Source organism: Nycticebus coucang, chromosome 13 (genome assembly GCF_027406575.1).
Source record: "Nycticebus coucang isolate mNycCou1 chromosome 13, mNycCou1.pri, whole genome shotgun sequence".
NCBI classification, from domain to species: domain Eukaryota; kingdom Metazoa; phylum Chordata; class Mammalia; order Primates; family Lorisidae; genus Nycticebus; species Nycticebus coucang.
The window spans coordinates 98655866-98674240 of NC_069792.1; the positions used below are offsets into that span (position 1 = coordinate 98655866).

The window sequence follows — 18375 nt, forward strand, 5'->3', positions numbered from 1 at the left end:
AAAGTGAAATCTGCCATCTGTGTACAATTCACCTCTCTAGTTTTTGCCTACATGCTGGTACTGGGCTATTTCCTACTTTCTTGCCAGATCACAGATGTACTTACAAACATGTTTATAGTATGTTTCACTAAGAGGATTTTTAGTTGTTTCAGTAAGAATCTTAGTCTGGACCCCTAGTCTGGGCCCTAGTCTATCATGTCAAAACCCTTTTCTTGATCTGTATTTATTGTCTTAATCCCTTAAGACATAGTTTGGCAGCCCCAGGAGCCAGGTGGCCACATATATCTCACTCTCCCTTCCCTGCATTCTGGAACAATGGCTGGTTCTTAAAATGTCATAATGACAGTGGTTTCATGGACTGGCAGGCGCAGAGGCCCCATACAATGCTGAATTTTTTTGAAAGCAGATCTAATCTGCTTGAATACCTCTAGTGACAAAGAGATATTCCTTTAGTGACAAATACCTCTAGTGACAAAGAACTTACTCCTTCATTAAAGCATTTGTGTGAGAAATTTCTGCCTTGTACTATTTCATGTTACCTCATGAATTAACCTAAACGAGGGATTAATGGAGCAGAGCAATGTCACATGTTAAGGGTCCAAGAGAATGGTGGCATTTCAAGCACGTGACATATGATTGCGATTAAAAAGGCAATGAGCAGGCTAGGAGAGGGAACCAGGATTTATTGAGAAATTGATACCAAGTGCTAGGGAAATCAAGGAGACTAAACCAAACTATTAAAATAAAAGTGCCCAGGAAATAAATATTTTAACTCAATTTATTTAGTTGAAAAAAAAATCAAGGCTTAAGTAACTTGTCTGAGGTCACAGAGTTGACAAGTGGCTAAGCTGGAATTTTGCTTCTCAGACATCTTCCTCTGAATCCTTGCTCTTCCTTGTGAATTTAGGATGACAGAGAATGATGGTTGGGTGATAACGGGGGCACTGCAGGCCTGTACTGCCCAAAGGGAATAAGTATCAGAAAGGCAAAACCAACCCACTCAGCTAGTGAAGTGAAATGGACCTGGTCTATTCTTATTCAGCCTCCTCTAGCCCTCAGAAGCAAAGAGGTCTCTAGATAAACCAGGGGCCAAGGGAAGTACCAGATGAAGGACTTCTGCGGCATAGACAGGATGGGCTCCCGGAAGAACCAAAAGACATTGTGCTGTCACTGTGACATCTGCCCCAGGTCTTGTGTCTCAGCCGTCACACACCAACACAACTCCACCACCAGAATGATTCAGCCAAGGGAATGCCAATGGAAGACAGCCCTGCGTGGAACAAGTCCCTGCTTTCCCACAGCCCCACAACAGAGCTCTGAGTGCTCACAGAACACCCAGGGCCTTCCTTGCCCAGATTCCAGGTCACTTTCTCCACTAGGAGAGAAAGGGCGCCCTGGGCATGAGGAAGGGCCCAAGGCCCAGGCCTTATCTGGGTCGTTTTCCCAGGTGCCTGGGTTATTTCTAGCACTTCTCTTCCAAGAATACAGTCTTTCCTCCCGCCCCGTGAATCCTCTTTGTTGTGGCATTCAACATCTCAGTAACTGTTGTGTTTTTTGTGTTTCTGGTAACTAAAAAACATAGAAAACTTCAAAAGGGAATTATGAATATGAACACCAATATGGTGATTACTCAACTAAAACACTGCCAGATTTTCCTTGTTAGTTGTTCTGGGCTCATATCTGTGTCAGTATCTGTATCATATCTGTGCCTTCACCTGTATCTGTAGCCGTGTCTATATCTGTGTTAGTATCTGTATCAGTATCTATGCCTATCTTCACCTTTGCCTGCGTCAATCTCTGTATCGATATCTACATCTGTGTTGACATCTACATCTGTATCAGTATCTACATCCGGGTGGGTATCTACATCTGTATCAGCATCTGTATCAGTGCCTATATCTTCACCTACATCTGTATTAGTCTCTACCTCTATCTCAGTATCTGTATCAGTATCCACATCTGTACCTTCACCTTCATCTGTATCTTCACCTATGTCTGTATCTGCATCTATTTCTGTACCTTCACCTATATCTGTTATCACTGTTTTATCTTTATTGGTGTCTACATTTTTATCAATCTATTGCATATTTGAAAAGAAAGTAAAACATTACCAAAGTCCCCCTTGACCTCGTTTTGACATCAGATGAGGTGTCACTTGCAGCCCCAGTCAAGGTCATGATTCTAAGAGAGGTACGTATCCTTTCTGCCTTGTGAACATGTTCTATAGAAAATGCACAGTTGGGGGGCACTGGTCACACAAGTGCACTGGGCTGCACCCATTACTCTGAAATGTGCTGTTTCATTGAACAGTGTATCTTGGGGCTCTGTCGTGTTGGTGTACATAGATATTATTCGTTCCGTTTAGAAACAGTCCACGTGGCCAGGCCACCCCTTGCTCAGGCTTCACCTGCTCTTCAGGCCTCCCTAGGGTCCCCATTGCCCACTACAGATGACCTTCCTGAGTTGTGGAGCCCTGAGCCATGGGCAGAGGGCAAATGTGTTTGAGAGGCTGGGGCAACGGGGCACCCACACACCACACCCCACAGCCCACATGGCAGGGAAACCCACCTCCTACCATATTCCAGGTGACAACAGGGGCCCTGGAGTTGCTTGGGAAGCTCCTCCAGCCCCATAGGGCACCTGATGCAAACATGACACTCAAACATGGGTGGCCAAGGAATGCCCTTCCTGTTGAGCCAAGTGGCCTTGGGTGAGACCCAGCTCTACTCTCCAACCCCCAGTATTCCTGGGGACTGTCAGTGTTCCAAGGGCTCCCCACAGGCTGGTATCCATGGGGCCCGAGGGCTGCTGCTGGGCACCGAGGGGCTCTGCCCTGCCCACACATGTCAGGTAGCAGTGCCAGGAAGGAGCCCCAAGCTGTGGCCCTCAGGACTTGGCATGCACAGGCTCCAGCTCTCACCTGGGGGATGATCCTGGGCTGTTCTTATTCTTCACCCATGTTTCCCTGAGGAATCCAGGGCCAGCTGCCCACTGTGGTAGTGACTAAGTAATGCTCCCTCTACCAGCTACTTCCCTTCCCTGGACCTGTGATCCTCCTGTGGAGGCTACTCCACCTCCCAGACAAGCTATAGGGGCCCAAGTTGTTGTCTTGCTCCCCGGAACCAAGCTAAGATCACAGACCTTCCTAAATCTGGCCTCTGCTGCCTGGGGGCTGAGGGGAGCACACTGGTTAAGCAGACAAAGGAGGCATGAGAGGTGGGAGGGGGCGGTCAGGCCTTTTATTGAAGTACTTGGTATAGACAGAACACACAGGCCACAGCACCCAGAGCCTAACCCAGGCAAGAGAGTACCCATGAGCATCCTTGGGCTTCAGACAAGCTGGCACCAGCCTGGACGTTTGCCTACCTCTCTTGGTGTCAGTCACCCATGAATCCATCCCCACAATGCCATCTCTCCCACCTGGGCTGCTGATAGGAGCCCAGGGCACTCCAAGTGTGTGGGGAGGCTCCACCCTCATGCTCACTTTTTCTTCCTACAGTCAAAGGGGTGAGAGCGGCAGGGCAGGGCTGGGGGCCCCAGGTCACGGGAATGGGTGCAGGGGCCCCCTGGATCAGGACTGGGCACGTGCCATCCTCTGGGTTTAGGCAGTACAGCATCTGCATGGGGGCCCCAGGGGACAGCATGGGCAGGGGTGAGGCTGCCGTGCCTACAGGTCTTGCTTAGCCCAGAACAGACATTGCCAGAGGAGAGAGGGCTTATGGGTGTAGGGGGCGAGGAGGACGCAGGAGCTGTGGAGAAGGCCTTGCCCAGCACAGGAGTGGAGGGCCGGGCAGGGTCAGGAGCAGGGCCCAGAACACACTCAGGCCTGCGCCTCCAGGGCACGCACGTGCACGCTGGGCAGACAGAACCAGGAGGGCGGCAGCTCCTTGCTCGTGCTGTCCTCATGGAAGCGGATGTGGAGGAAGAAGTCACCCGTGTAGAGGAAGAGGAGCGCCCCGAGGCAGGCCGACTGGCCCGACGGCTGCACCTGAGCAGGGAGAAGGAGGAGACATTAGCCTGGACCATCTGGTGGAGCCCTGGGAGCCGCAGGAGCCCCACGAGCTGCTGGACCAGGGCCATGGGGAGTCGAGGACTGCCTGGGCCTGCTCCAGCGCTTTCTCACCACGCTGCTGTGGGCAAACTGCTGGGCCTCTCTGCGCCTCAGGTTTTGTCCTTAAAAGTAGATACTCATTTTTGCCTCTCTGAACTGTTTGGGACTTCAGTGAGATCAGGAGTGTGGGTACAGGCAGGGTCAGGTGGGTACAGGCAGGGTCAGGTGAGTGTAGCAGGCCTGTGCGGGGGCAGCAGTGAGGGTCAGAGGTGGGCTGGGGATGCGCTGAGTACTGCACCAGTCCCGGCTGGGTGCGCAGCGCCCTCTGAGCAGCAGTGGCTGGCGTTGGGTGGGTGACAGTGGCGTCCTGGTGCTGTGCAGTAGGGTGTGCTCTACTGTGCAGCCTGTCCCAGGCACAGGTTCTAAGCTCTGTGAGTTTTCCCACCTTCAGCAACCCTCAGGGGAAGGGTTATCACCCTGGTCTCTGCGGCCAGGACTTGGGGTTTAGAAGGGGGAAAGTGCCTGAGCTCTCACAGCGAATGAAGGGACGCAGTGTTAGCATGCAGGACCACAGAAGCTCTTCGTGTGCTGATGTATGGAGACCTCAAAGCCTGCTGCCCAGGGAAGGGGGCCAGTGACTGTGAAAGCCTGGGCTGTGCACGGCCAGGGTCTCCCAGGCTGCCCTTGACGCCACCACGTACCGCGTCCAGGTGGAAGGTGCTGGAGCCGACGAAGGAGGTGACGTTGTGCAGGTCGTAGTTGTGCACGCCATTCTGGTGGTCCTGGAAGGGGACCACAGTGAGGGCGAAGGGCCCCACACTGCGTGGGCTCCGGTTGGTCAGCCGCACCTCCAGGTGCACAGGGTCACCCACCTGGCAGGCCGCTGCTGCCTCACAGTCACATAGCTGTCCATCCACTAGCACATCTGCAAGGGACACAAGACAGTCAGGTCTGGCCTGCACAGCCCAGTGGGTCTCCCCCCGCATGCTCAAGGATCTGTTTACTCTGTCCCTCCTTCCCTCTTCAAGTTGCCACCCACTGTGTGCCAGGCTGGGTGCTGGGGACACAGGTGTGTGACCAGCCCGTGGACTCCTGAAGAGCCATCTGGCAGAGACGGGTGTAGCTATAACTCAGGGTCTACATTCCACTGAAAGGGTGTCTGTGCCCCCCAGGTCCTCTCAGAGCCTGGAAGGGCCTCCTAGACACTCCTGCTATGGCTGCCTAGCAGGGGCCCAGCACCATCCAGAGAGTCAGGGCTCCTGTCCAGTGATAGATCCAGAAACCACAGGGGTGAGAACCTGGAAGGGGCACCTATGGTACCCTATGGTGCCCAAGTACCCCAGGCCAGGCATGCTGCACCCCTGAACACCCTGAGTGCTCTGGTGCATAGACAGCCCAGGGTCCCCTTCCCGTCTCACACCCTGGGGGTGGTGCCTTGTTAGTTGCTCCCTCCAGAGGCCCCAGAGTTTCCTTCCTGTGAGGCTAGAGAAGGGGCTGCATGTGTCTCCCTCCTCCAGTCTTCCCGGGTGCTGGGTCGCCAAAGAGCAAGTGGTCAGGGAGCCGCAGGGCCTGAAATCCACGAGTCCTTGCTAGGTGCAGGGATCTGTCCTGTCCCTCTCTCCTTCCCTCATTCACAGACCCTGGGAGCTTGCAGCCTGGGAGTTCACTCTCTAACCTGGGCAGCAGCAGGCAAGGGTGGACCCAGTGTCATCACGAGTCCTTACAGGGAGGCAGGAGAGCCAGAGAAGGCGAGGATGACGACAGGGGCAGAGACAGCTGGAAGGTGCTCGGCTGCGAGCTGGGAAGACGGAGGAAGGCCGAGACGGCACCTCCCACAGTGAGGACACAGGTCCTCCCCGAGTCCCAGGAGCAGGGCAGCCTGCTGACCTCTCAGACTCTGGCCTCTAGAGCGAGGCAGGGAATATGTGTTTGTTGTTTTAAGCCACTAAGCTTGTGGTCACTTGTTAGAACAGCCAAAGAGCCCAACATGGGTGGGGTCTGGGACCTGGGAGCCCATGTGCTCAGAGGTCCCACCTAGGGGCATCTCAGGCAGACAGGCATGGTTGGGCAAGCCCGACAGGCTCCCACAAGGTGCTCAGGCTCCCAGAGCCTCAGTTTCCACACTGTGATGGCAGTGCCTCCCTCACAAGGTTGTCAAGCATGTGTCAGGTCCTCTGTGAAAGTGCCAGACAGCGAAGTGCTCAAGGGATGTCGGGCACTGCCTGCCCCAGGCTAGGAGCACATACTCATCTATTTCACTCCCACTCTGAGCACCCAACAGCTCTGCCCAGGCATCGAAGCATCTCTTACACTTCACCTGGTCAAAGGGGACCCTCTGTTTTCTCCTAGAGCTCCTCCCTCCCACTTTCCCATACAGAGTGGCTCCACCACAAGGACAGGCTCGGGCGGAGCCCCTTCTACCTGGACCCCCCCGCCCTGGCTGCAGGTATATCCAATGGTCAGTGTGGCTGGTCCTTCCCTACCTCTCTCCACCCACCCTTGCCTGTTGCCCCTTTTGGGTCTCTCCACACCTACACTGGCTGTTCTGACCCCCTCGGCGCACAGCTATGGTGGTGGTGTGGAAGCACTCAGAGGACTGTCCTTTCCTTGCTGGCCCCTGTCTGGCCCACAGCTTCCCTTTATGCTCCGAATAAAAGGGAGTCCTGAGCACATCCAATCCCCCTGGGGTCCCTGTAGCCCACACGGCCCAGAGCTGGCTTCCCTCCAGTGCTGCGGCGTCCCCTCCCAGTTCCCCTCGCTGTTCCTCAGGCATGTCACTCCTGCCCCAGGGCCTTTGCACCCTCTGTCCTTGCCAGCTCCCTCCTGATGGTCCAGCCTTCGACCTCCCCCACAGCTGTCTCACATCCGCGTAAGGATGCTGAGTGATATGGCCCACCCAGCAGCAGGCGGGCCTGTCCTGGAGAGTTGGGGGTGAGGAGGGCAGACCCAAGGGGGTGTCCCACATGATGCTCTCATAAGGGGAGGTGAGCTCTTGGAGGACAGGTACCTGACTCAGGGCCATTGTCCCTGTTCTTGGAAGGGTCACCGGGGCTACAGTCCTGCTTCTTGGGCCAGGCCCTGCTCCTCAGCCTGTCCCGTCTCCCACTGTCCTAAACTGCTTACAGCTCTGGCTACAGGAGGGCAGACTTGGGCTAATTCAGGTATCCTGGCCTGGCTCTGCCAAGCGCTGTTGCTCCCGCACTCTGCTGCATTTGATGCCAGGAGGACAGGGCAGAGCTGACACAGCCCTGGGCAGCTGCCACGCTCATGGCACTCTGCAGCTCCAGGGCTTCCAGCCAAGGTTTCCGTGACTCCAGGAGCCCCAGGAGAAGGGTAGAGAATGTGGGGAAGTGGCCACTCTTCACTGACTACCGTAGTTGCAACAACCCATCCCTGGAACTGCCTGGTTGGGTGGGCACTGTCTCCGTCCTGCTTTGCGGGTGAAGGTACTGAGGGGCAGGAGGGGCAGGAGGAGACGGGCACAGGTGCCGAGCCCTGGAACCTGGCACCAAAGCTTGTCTGCGGTGCCTGTTTTTCTAGAAGCTTTACTGAGATGTAATTCACAGACCACTCAATCTATCCATTTAAGGTGCTTGAGTTAATGGTTTTTAGTATATTCACAGATGTGTGCAAACACAGTCTTAGAATGTTTTTATCCCCTCAAAGAAAAACCTGTGCCCTTTTGCATCTTGCCCTACCTTTCCAGTCCCTCCCCGCCTCCACCAGGCAACTGCTCCCCCACTTCCTAGCCCTCCCATGCCCCACTCTGGATTTTCCCATGAGTGGAACCCAATGGTGAGTGTCTTCTGGGATGGCTCCCTTCTCTCAGCATGATGTCCTGAAGTTCACCGGTGCCACTCCCTGTATGGGTGGTCACTCCTTTCCATGGCAGGACCATATTCCAGGGCATGGACACGGCATCCGGCATTCATCCCTTGGCTGTTACTAGCAGCGCTGCTGAGAACACTCCCAGGCAAGCTCCCTGCAGACACAGGGGTGCTTTTCTCTTGGGTGCACACCTCAGAGGGGAGCTGCTGGGTCAATGGCGGCTCTGTGAACTGTGCAGGGAGGGCCAGCTGCCTTCCAGGTGGCCACACCATTTCACAGTCCCACCAACCCTGCACAAAGGTTGTGTGATGTCTCCACACCTTTTATAACACCTGTTACTGTCTGTCTTTGGTTCTAGCCAGCCTTGTCAGGGTGAAGTGGCATCTCATTGTGGTTTTCATTTACATTGTACCAATTTAACTGTGCCTGGCCAGTGTCCCCTCGGCAGAGAGGCCCTCCCTGCACCCCTGCTGCTGGGGTCAGGTGTTTGGTGCAGTCTTCACTTGTTCCATCTATAAGCCCTGAGAACCCTCTGGAACTCAGTTCTGCGGGAGTTTCCCTCACTTTGGAGCCTGGGGGCCTGAAAGAGGGGTGGGACCCATGTTGGAAGTCTCTCCCCTTGAGAATGTACAGTTTGCAGAGTCAGGGGTCGGGCAGGCCAAGGACCACCACTGACAGTCAGGACACAAATTCAGGGAGGACACCAACTCTGAGTGAACCATCGACCAAGAACATGGCCATGGGCAAGAGACAGGATGGCTGGATGGACACAGGGGCCAAGAGGAATGGTCGGGTGGAGACCAGATCCCAGAACCTCCCACTGTCTTCTCGTCTGTTCTGTGGAGTGGGTGGGTGTGGCACCCAGAACATGTTTGCTAGATGCCATGTCCACAGGAGAATAGCAGGGGCTCAGGGTTCTAAACCACAGCAGACTTGTCAAGAGCCCTGCCTGGCCACATGGGGTCTTGGAGAGTCTGGTTTCCTGCATTTAGGTGGTGTTTCTGTCCAGGGCTGCAGGCCCAATGCACAAGCTCAGAGTGGGCACAGAGGGGCTGGGGAGGAGGAGGGGTGAAGACAGTGGGGCTTCCTCAGGGCAGAGCTTGTACTGCTGGCTCCTTCCTGTAGGTGGCTGAAAGAAAGACTTACTATATCCTAAAACATGAGCAAGCTCCAAGGTCATGGGGCAAAGAGGGATGACCCATGGATTTCTTTCCTCCCTGGATCATCCGACAGATTGAATGCTTGTCCTGTAGGACACACCTCACCTCCCACAGCCAGTAGCTGGAGGCTCTTATATTCAGAGCTCACATCCCAGAGGACGTCTTCCCTGCATCACCCCACAGCTCCACTCTCTTGCCTTTGCTGATGATGAGAAATAGGAGACCAAGTGAACTTTAGAGGGAAATTTCTAGTGGGGATAAAACATGAAAAGTACAGGCTTAAGAACAATGCAGTGGGAGTAAACGAGGTGAAAACCTGGGGACAGAGTGAGCCAAGTTTTCAAGGCTCTACCCAGCTTGCTTGATATGTTAATTAGCTTGATTTAATTATTTCATATTGTATTCATAAATCATAATGTCCCTTTGTATCCCATAAATATATACAACTATAATTGGTTGATTTATACTTAAAAATAAAAATTAAAAATAAACTAAAATAAATAAATAAATAAATAAATTTTAAATTTTAGAAGACACGCATATTTTTCTAGCTGACATAAATCGTAGGTGGTCCTAAATTTTAGCGCCAAATCTGACTCAGGCAAGGCTTGGCTTTGGAATTAATCAAGGAGCTCTGTCATTCTCTATGAAGCCAAACAAGTTCATAAGGGAAAGAGCAGCTGAGACTCGAGAGAGCCTTAAGCCGAAATCCTCGCGGTGTGGGTCTTGCCTCCTGCTCTTCAACGACACCCCCAGCTGTCCTGGGAGGGAAGGCCCAGGCAGATCCAGGATAAAGCCCTTTAACTTCCAATTAGCGAGTGCAAACTGGTGAACTTTTTCTAAAGCCAACACGGCTACTTGCTAGGTCCTCAATCACCCAAGCCACATGTTTTCTCTCTCTACAGATGACAGCCAAGTAACTGGCCTTTTCACTTTAGATGTTAGGAAGCTCATTATCAAATATATGCCAGCCCAGAGCACCACACTGGGCCTTGGTAGCTGTACCTCAGGCACACATGTGCTCACAGGCAGGTGCACGTGTGTGCCCACACAGCCTCTCCCGCACAGTGTTCTTCCAAGCCTTAACCAATTACACTAGTTACATATTCCTGTGGTCCAGAGTGGGGGTGGTGGTGCTGTGAGTGAGGGTCAAACTGCACAGTCCCCCCGCATTGGCTCCCAATCACATCTCCTGCCATCGACATCTGCAGAGCCCTTGGCTATGGGGGAGGGGCCCTTCTGCATGTGCTGGAGCCACAGAAGGCTTAGACGCAGAGGTGGCATGAGACGCAGGGTAAAGAACGCGTTCTGTCTTCTCCAGACCCAAAGCACAGCCTCCAAGGGCCACAGCAGGCTCCCACAGTCACACCTTCCCTGACCCGAATGGGGACAGAGCACAGGCTTTGTCCTCCTCAGTGGCGGTCATGGCATGCACTCGGGAAAGCTGGAGCATGGCTCCCCCATCCACTTAATGGCATGCATCGCTAACAGTTACCAAGGCAGCTAATTAGCTCACAGGCCACAGTGCCCCCTCCCACCACCCAGGGAGGGAGGACGTTCAACACCTGTGTGTGTAATTATCCTCAGTCAGAGCAGCTCCTGAGGAGCCACTTGGCTCTCTTGGGTAAATAATTTACTTTTACAACTTTTCATTAAAGATTCAAGGGAATTAAATTAAAATTAGGACAAATTGGAGGTGGAGAGGAGACCCATGTAGCTTGGAGCTCTCTCCTCCAGGCTCTGCTTCCTGAACTCAACCCCTCATCCACGGCCCCTGTGATGGGATGGCCGGGGACGCACAGGAGGGAGGTGGGCTCCAGAGTGGAGGGAGCGAGGGCCTCCTGCTCAGTGGCCTCCAGGGTGTGTCCTGTGTGTCCAGGGCTGGCTGTGGGCTGTGGCTGTGCCTGTGCCTTGTAGGGCAGGATGGAATGCTCTTCGGCAACACCATGCCCCATGTCCAGGATTTCCCAGCCCACCAATATCCTCCACAGCCCACCACCACACAAGGATCCTCAGGCCACATGGGTTTGGAGGCTTACAGCTCAGACCTGAGCTGGTGGGTGTGGTGGCTGGGGCTTGGGGGCTGAGGTGGGGCCTGGGTGAGCCCCTTCAGAAGCCAGAACTTCTAACCTTGTCTGAGACAGGCAGTGGTGCAGGGAGAAGGCAGAGCACTGGGAGAGGGCTGAGCTGTGCCTGGCCAGACAGGGAACGTGCTGTGAACAGAGGGGTGCGGGCCACTGGTGCCCTGGCCACCCACAGCCCGTGAGGCTGAGGAAGGAGTTATAAGCTAACCCAGGTCATACACTAGCAGTGCGTCTGATCCGCAGCACCTTTTCTGAGACTGGGAGGATGGCAGGTGAGGAGGGCAGCTCAAGCACAGAGGGCTGCACCTGCCCATGGCCTGGGCCCCCGGACCTTGTCGCCAGGTCTGCTCAGTGGTGGCCAGACACCCTGCTTAAGGAACTAATCCTCTTTTGGGCCCAGGAGCCCCTAGAGTCTCCTTATGGAAAAACAAAAAGAAGGGCAGGCAAGCAGAGAGAAATTGGATGTTTCTGGATGGGGTGAGGAGTCAGGAGTCAGGGTCTGGGCACCCACTCCCCCACCCGCCTGCTATATGACCTTTACCAAGGAGTTTACCTCTCTGAGTTCAAATTTACAAATCTATATAACAGGAATAAAATAAAATAAGTCACCAGACAACAGGCCACCTATACATGCCCAGGCCAGTACATATACTCCCACAGAAGACTGTCCCTTCCTTCAACGGACAAGTCCGCTTGGTTTAGAGACTGAGTGAGGGTCAGAGCTGGCACTTGGACCTGGTCTCCCTGGTACCAGAGCCCATGTGCCCCTCACCCCAGGGCACCTGCTGCCCCCTTTTCTGGGCCCCTGCGATGTCTCCACATTAGCATCCTGCTCGGTCTCTCAAGGTCTACTCTCATGCCTCCTCAACAGGGGGTCTACACGGAACACTTGACCTTGAGAATGTCCTGGCTACAGAGACTGTCTGAGAAAGCCATTTCCTTTCTTGCTGGGTACAGCCAGACTGCAGCCCCAGCCTCCCTGGCACTGAGTTGTGAACACGTGGTCTAATCTGGCCAATGGAAAACACATGGGGGAACTGACAGACCTGGGTCACAAACATGTCCCTCTCATAGACCCCTCTCCGGGCTGAGAGCAGAAATGATGAGACAGGGACAAAGGCAGGAGGGGCCATGAGACACGCAGGCCCTGGGCCTGGCAGAGCCACATAATAGACAGAGTCACAGGGTGGTCAGAGCCACAGCATGCATGGGTGGACCTGGGGTCCCCAGATGAGCTCCAGAAAGGCACCTCCACACAGAACACCATGAGACTTAAGTGAAATAAGGTCAGTGTGTTAGGTCCCCGAAATTTGGGACCTGTTCGGTAGAGCATCTGGCTGGGACATTTATAGCCCTGACGTGCCATGGCCAGGCTGGGTGCTGGTGGCAGGGTGGGTGCTGGAACTTGGCCCCCATTCCTCTGACAGAAGCAAAGTGTTTTTCACTCCAGGAACACCTTGACTTGTGGAGACAACGACTATATTAAACCCTTCCCCTTCAGTCTTCTCTTCTTGGACATGCACTTCAGACAACTGAAGATGAACCAGAAGAAAAAGATGGGAGGAATAAAATGGAAAATACACCTGCTGGCTGGGAGAATTATGCAAAGACAGCTTTCTGAGAACAGCAGAGAATTTAAAATGACTCCTCTGTCCCCGAGCAATGTCTCTACCTTTTCAATCTCTCATTTTTCATCTCCTCTCAAGCTTTTCTAAATAAAGCGAAGTCTCTTGCCACCCAGGCAGGCCCCCACAGCTCTACTGACTCTGGCTCTGTGCTGGGCCCTCCCATCCACCGTCCACTCCAGGCTTGGGCCTTCTCATTGCTGGTCAAATCACACATGGGCACAGTGGGCACAGGAGGGTGGAGGGAGCCTGCAGCCCTTCCTTTCCTGGAGGAGGAGGCTGGGGCCTGGAAGGGAAGGAGCATGGGAGGGTCAGAGGGGTGTGAAGGCCCTCAGCATTCTGCACCCCTAGTCAGATATGTGAGTGCCCCCCAGAGAGGCTCTCCCTTCCCACCCCCTTTCCAGGAGCCCAGCAGGGCCTGTATACGTGAGCCTCTACTGGAATCAAAGACTTGTGACTGGTTGGTCGCAGCCTAGAAGCAGGTCTCTGGACTCCTGGGTCTGTCCAGTGGGGGAGACAGTCCCGGGGATGACAAAGGGTTTCCAGTGAGAAATCACCAAACTATCACAGGTGCAGGACTGATACCCCCATTTCCCCTCCAGAGTCTTTGAGGTTGTCTGTCTGTGTCTCTCCCTTATCCCAACACCCCACACAACACCCTCTCGGCCACAGTTGCCCTCACATCTTGCCCCTGCTGACTCCTGTCAGCCTTTTTGAAGTCTGGCTCCAGCTGTACGTGCTCCAGCCAGTCTTCCTGCACCAGGTCCAGCCCCCCACGTGCCCTTCATAGCGTGTATGTCCTCGTGTGGGAATCTTCTGGTGACAGACTGTCTCCCCTGAGCTCCTTGGGGACAGGGGCTCAGAGACCATCCAGTGTATTAATGGATAAATTAATAAATAACCTTTGCCCTTTGATGCTTACTATATGACCTTGGGTAAATCACTTAACCTCTCTGAGCCTCAGTTTCCTCATCCATTAAATGAGAGGAACGTACCTGGATGATGTCAGAACAGGCTCACCATTTTGTGTTCTCACCCCTGGCCCCACTCCAGATCTTCCTTCTACTGGGAGAAGACTCATGGGCAGAGCACCCGGGAGACTCCCCTCTCTGTGCCCCTCCCCACAGTCCAAGGCCTGACACCTGCCTGGTGCTGGGTCAATATTTACAGGGTCAAACAGACTCCAAGAGGTGACAGCCAAAGCTTCACAGAGAACCACAAAGTCGCGAAACACAGACAAATCAACTGAGAAGGACACGGGGCGCAAAAAATGCTTCTGAGTGGCCTGTCTGCCTAAACCTCAGTATGGGGCCGCTGGGTGGAGGAGGTGGCAAGCCCGCTGCCACTGTGCTCAGCCAGGAACTGGGTCTGGGCTGTTCCTGACTATGAGAAAGAGCCTCCCTTTTTGAGTCCACCAGAGTATCCAGGGTAAAGGGGCTTTCAGAAAAGGGCCACAGACAGCCCTGAAGATTCCTAAGGATAAGGTCAAGGTGTCTGGGGCCCTCGCGTGCCCTTCACTCCAGGCTTTAGCTGGCAGCACACAGGTGAGCATGGTGCAGCATGTCTCTGGGAGCTCCCAGCATGGAGGAGACCGAGGCCTGCATAACCCAGGAGCAGGTGAGGAGGGTCTCCATCCCAGTGGGCACAGCAGGGCTAGACGCAGGGGGCCGGCCCAGTGTGGCATGGACGTGGCCCCTCCTCAGTGCTCCACTAGCAGTCACCCTGCTGACTGAGGCCCTGGGGGTGACCTTCCCTGCCTGGGCTTCTCTGACCAGAACTTGAGTACTGATGAGGATCCCAGCCTTAATTTGGGGTATGGCAGGCACCTGAGAATGAGTGCTGATTTACCAGACCCTGGTGGCAAACAACATCTTCCCAGAGCCCTGGCCAGGCTCCCACTGCCCTTCCTCCCACACAGACCATTGCCTCTTCCTGTCACTGGCTTTGGTCTTCTCTATCTGAAAGGGGGAAGTCTGGGTTCAGGCAGCACCCCTGCAGCGTGAAAGGGCCCATAGAGCTGTATTTGGCACAGGCTAAGGGCAGTCTGGGCAGCACTGAACTAGAGAAGAGAGAACTTGCAGGGCCCTGAAGTGGGCTTGTGGCCCTCTGCTCCTGGACCCGGGCCTCTGGCCTCCCTCCAAGGACTGTGTGGCTTCTCTAAATGAGCCTTCCAGCCCTGAGAGGACAGGAACAAAGAGGCCCTCCCCAAGGGCCTCCCTGGGATGAGTCCCGAGGGATGTTCGAACTGCACCTGTCCACCAGCTCCCGTTGTCTGCAGCACCTGGCAATGTGCCTGTGGGAGAAACTGTCTCGACAATCTCAGTGGCTGCACATCAGACCAGTTTCTGCTGACCAAGGTGGTGCCAATGCAGGACAACACCAAATGGTGACATGCCTAACTCTGTTGGAGCCTGTTGACTCCCCCAAACTTTCTGTAGGAAACTGCCACCATCACCATAGCCTTCCTTCCCTACTCCTTCTAGATATCAAGACAGCCACCAGCTGTCCTCAGGGAAATGGCTCTGGGTCCTGAGACTGCACAGAGGGCAGGCTGCCAGGTCACTCACCCTTAGGATGGCTACAGGCTGCCACTCTCCCTCCCAGCCTAAGTCTTCCCCTCTGTAAGACAGGCTGGTGACACCAGCTGGCAAGGTCAGTAGAGGAGCACCTGAAATAAAGGTCCAGGACATTCTCCACGTGCAGGCCCTGTGTGAGCACTGCCTGTGAACATGCAGGGTCGCCGGAGCTCTGCTGGGCAGATCTTCCCTCTTCTTGGACCCCTTCCTGCAGCGCTGCAGCCATGTCTGCTCAGTCATGTGCCAGAGCCTGGGGCCTCCAGCCCACTCCCAGGCACAGTGCCTCAGTCATTCTCCTCACAGGCTGGGAGCCCAGTGAGCAGGGGCCACGGTGCCCTTGTCTCTGCCTAGAGATGTCTGCAATGAATGCACAAGTGGGGCAAATGCAGAGAGCCCTTCTGGTGTGGACACCTGTCTTCCAGCTCCCAAGAGCCCCTCTCCCCTGAGTACCTGCGTTCGAGGGTCACTGCACTCACCCTACACAGGAGCTCTTGTAAGGATGGAGACATTTACTGTTTCCATTTTATGGATGAGGCACGTGGAGTTTGGGTCACTCGCCCAAGCGGGGACCCCACCTGCACAGCTCACTGTCTCTGGGAGCCACTTCACTCCTACAGCAGCAGCAAGTGATGCTGGCAGGTGGGTCTTCATCCTGCTGGACAGAGAGATGCCAAGTGCAACTCCAGTAAGACAGCCGAGAGCCCTCCTGGCCTCGCAGCACAGTGCAGTCCTGGCCTGCTCTGAAGGCTCTGACAGCCAAGTGCGAGGAGGAGGCCAGGCACAGCAGCACCTGGCAGGTCATCCTGGGCCATGGCTGGCCTGATCCCCGTTCCAGCTGATCAATATGCATTTAAAATGGGCACAGCCTAGTCTGAGAGAAAGGTCATGGGTGGCCAACATAGTCAGAAATCTCTGGCCCAATTCTCTCAGGCGTTCATCTGGAAATCACAGTAGATTTCTCAGCCGTGAAGTGACCAGTGGCCAGAAGTAAACAGAAAGCATCTTGTAGCAGTCCAGAGGCCAGCGATGCCCAGGGGCCAAGCCCACAACACCTGGGATTAGCTCCAACCTTGGCTTGTCAATAAACACAGCCCTTCCAGAAATCAGATGACCCAGAGCATCCCTGCTGCAGGTACCAGGGCCATGGCCTGCCCTTGCTCACTTCTGTCTCTGCACACTGCCCACCTGTGTCCAATGCCAGCTGGTAGCCACTGACAAAAGTATTGGCTCTCCTCTTTCATTTACTGAAGTCCTTGACCTCCACCCTGGTGTCCTCCCAGCTAGTATGACCCACATAGCTCTATCTGCTTAGCTATTTAGCCTTAACTCTGGAACAAAGACCTGGATTCTGCCTTCAAAAACTTACCTAACACTGAACTACATGGCACCTATCCATCCCTCATCCATCTATCCATCCATCCCCTTGTCCACTATCCTCCCAACCATTCCCCATCCATGCATCCATCTACACGTCTTTCCAAAAATCCATGCATTCACCCACCATCCCATTCATCCACCCCCCCATCCTCTATCCATCCATCCATTCACCCACCCATCCGCGATCCACCCCCATCCATCCACCCATCCATCTCCTCATCCACTTGTCCAACCATTCACCCACCCATCTGCGATCCACCCCCATCCACCCACCCATCTCCTCAACCACTTGTCCATCTGTTCACCCACCCCTCTGTCCATCTGTCCTTCCCTCTATCCTCCTTCCTTTCATTTACTTTCCATCAGATTTCCCAACAGCCTTTTCCTGTATTTTCCCATTTTATGGATTTGTTCTCAGGGTGGGGTCCCTGCAGCACCTGCTTCACTGTCCCCTACATGGAGGCTCAGACCCACTCAAGCTGTCACTGCCAATCTTCTCTCCATGCCTGCTGGGCCCCAGCTGTGCCTGTACTTGGTTTTCTGAGTCAAGTGGTTCCCACAAAGCCTGAGTCTGCCACTATGATCCACTCACTTGGAAGGGCCCCAGTGCACAATGCTCTGGCCCTCAGCACACACCCGTGCTGGGATGGCGCCATCTCTCTTCCTCAGCCAGCGTCATGGCAATAGGACGGCTGCCTCTGCTCCCTTGGTGGGAGCACAATCATGGTGGTTAGTGTGTCCCAATTCTGCTTCTTGCTCACAGCAGGTATTCAACAAATATTCGCTGAGTCACACTGACTTCATCTCAGACAGTCTGAACCTTGAACTGAGAAGTGTAAGAAGAGAGACCGTCTGGGGTGTTCTGAGCTTGTGCTGGCTCTATAGGGACAGTTGGACCTGCGGTGGGCAGCAGCCATCGGCCTGGGACAGCTGAGGCCATCTGGCCTGCTGCTCCTCCTGGCCTTCTCCAGCCCGGGCAGCTGAGGTCACCTGGCCTGCTGCTCCTCCTACCCTTGTCTTGAGCCTCTGAGGAGCCTGGTGCTCTCTGGATCTTGGTTTCCTCCTCTGTGAAATGAAGTGATCAAACCAGTGACCCCGGAAGCCCTGTCCCCTTTGACTGCCTGGTATTAGTTGCCTAATTGACAGCAAATGCCACCAAGGGTTGGTTGGCATAAACTATGGCTGTCCACATCTGCCTAAGGCATGCAGAGGTCTGCAGAGACAGCAGTGGCCACTGCCTGGTGCTCCTCAGGAGTAGGGGCCTGAGTCCACAGGCATAGGGGTGCTCCATGCAGACAGCCTCCTCCAAAGACTGCCTTAGTCAGGAGCACTGTCTTGACCAAGGTCACAGCCCCTCATCCAGCAACTGATTTCCAACTTGGGATAACAGCAAGGACCCATCCCTGGTCCCATGGATGGGCAGGAGGCCTCATGTGTCTGCCTGCCCAGCTCTCCCTCTGCATGGCCACTTCCTCCTTTCTCTCCCACAGTGTGGACCCAGGTACACCACCTGCCAGCATGTTTTCCAGGAACTCCCAACAAGATGAATAGCACCCCTCCTTTCCCCAGCTGAGAGAGGCCTCCCACTGCTACAAGACCAGGGTCCGATGTCCGCTCGGAGGGACTTAAATCTTGGCTCCACGCTAAGAGACTGAGTTTCCCTTCCCTCACCTG

At 54.6% G+C, this 18375-nt stretch overlaps 1 protein-coding gene across 7 annotated transcripts in view; it reads right to left on the reverse strand.

The window, feature by feature from the left end:
* Positions 1-3217: 3217 nt before the first annotated feature.
* Positions 3218-18375, reverse strand: part of TRAPPC9 (trafficking protein particle complex subunit 9) — a 701153-nt gene continuing 685995 nt past the window's right edge. For all 7 annotated transcript variants that reach the window (XM_053558761.1, XM_053558762.1, XM_053558766.1 and 4 more), the window contains 2 exons: positions 4753-4976; positions 3218-3988 (listed from right to left, as the gene is read on the reverse strand). In XM_053558761.1, coding sequence (XP_053414736.1) covers positions 3821-3988; positions 4753-4976 — 392 coding nt within the window. In that variant the 3' untranslated portion in view covers positions 3218-3820. The remainder of the gene's footprint in view (positions 3989-4752; positions 4977-18375) is intronic.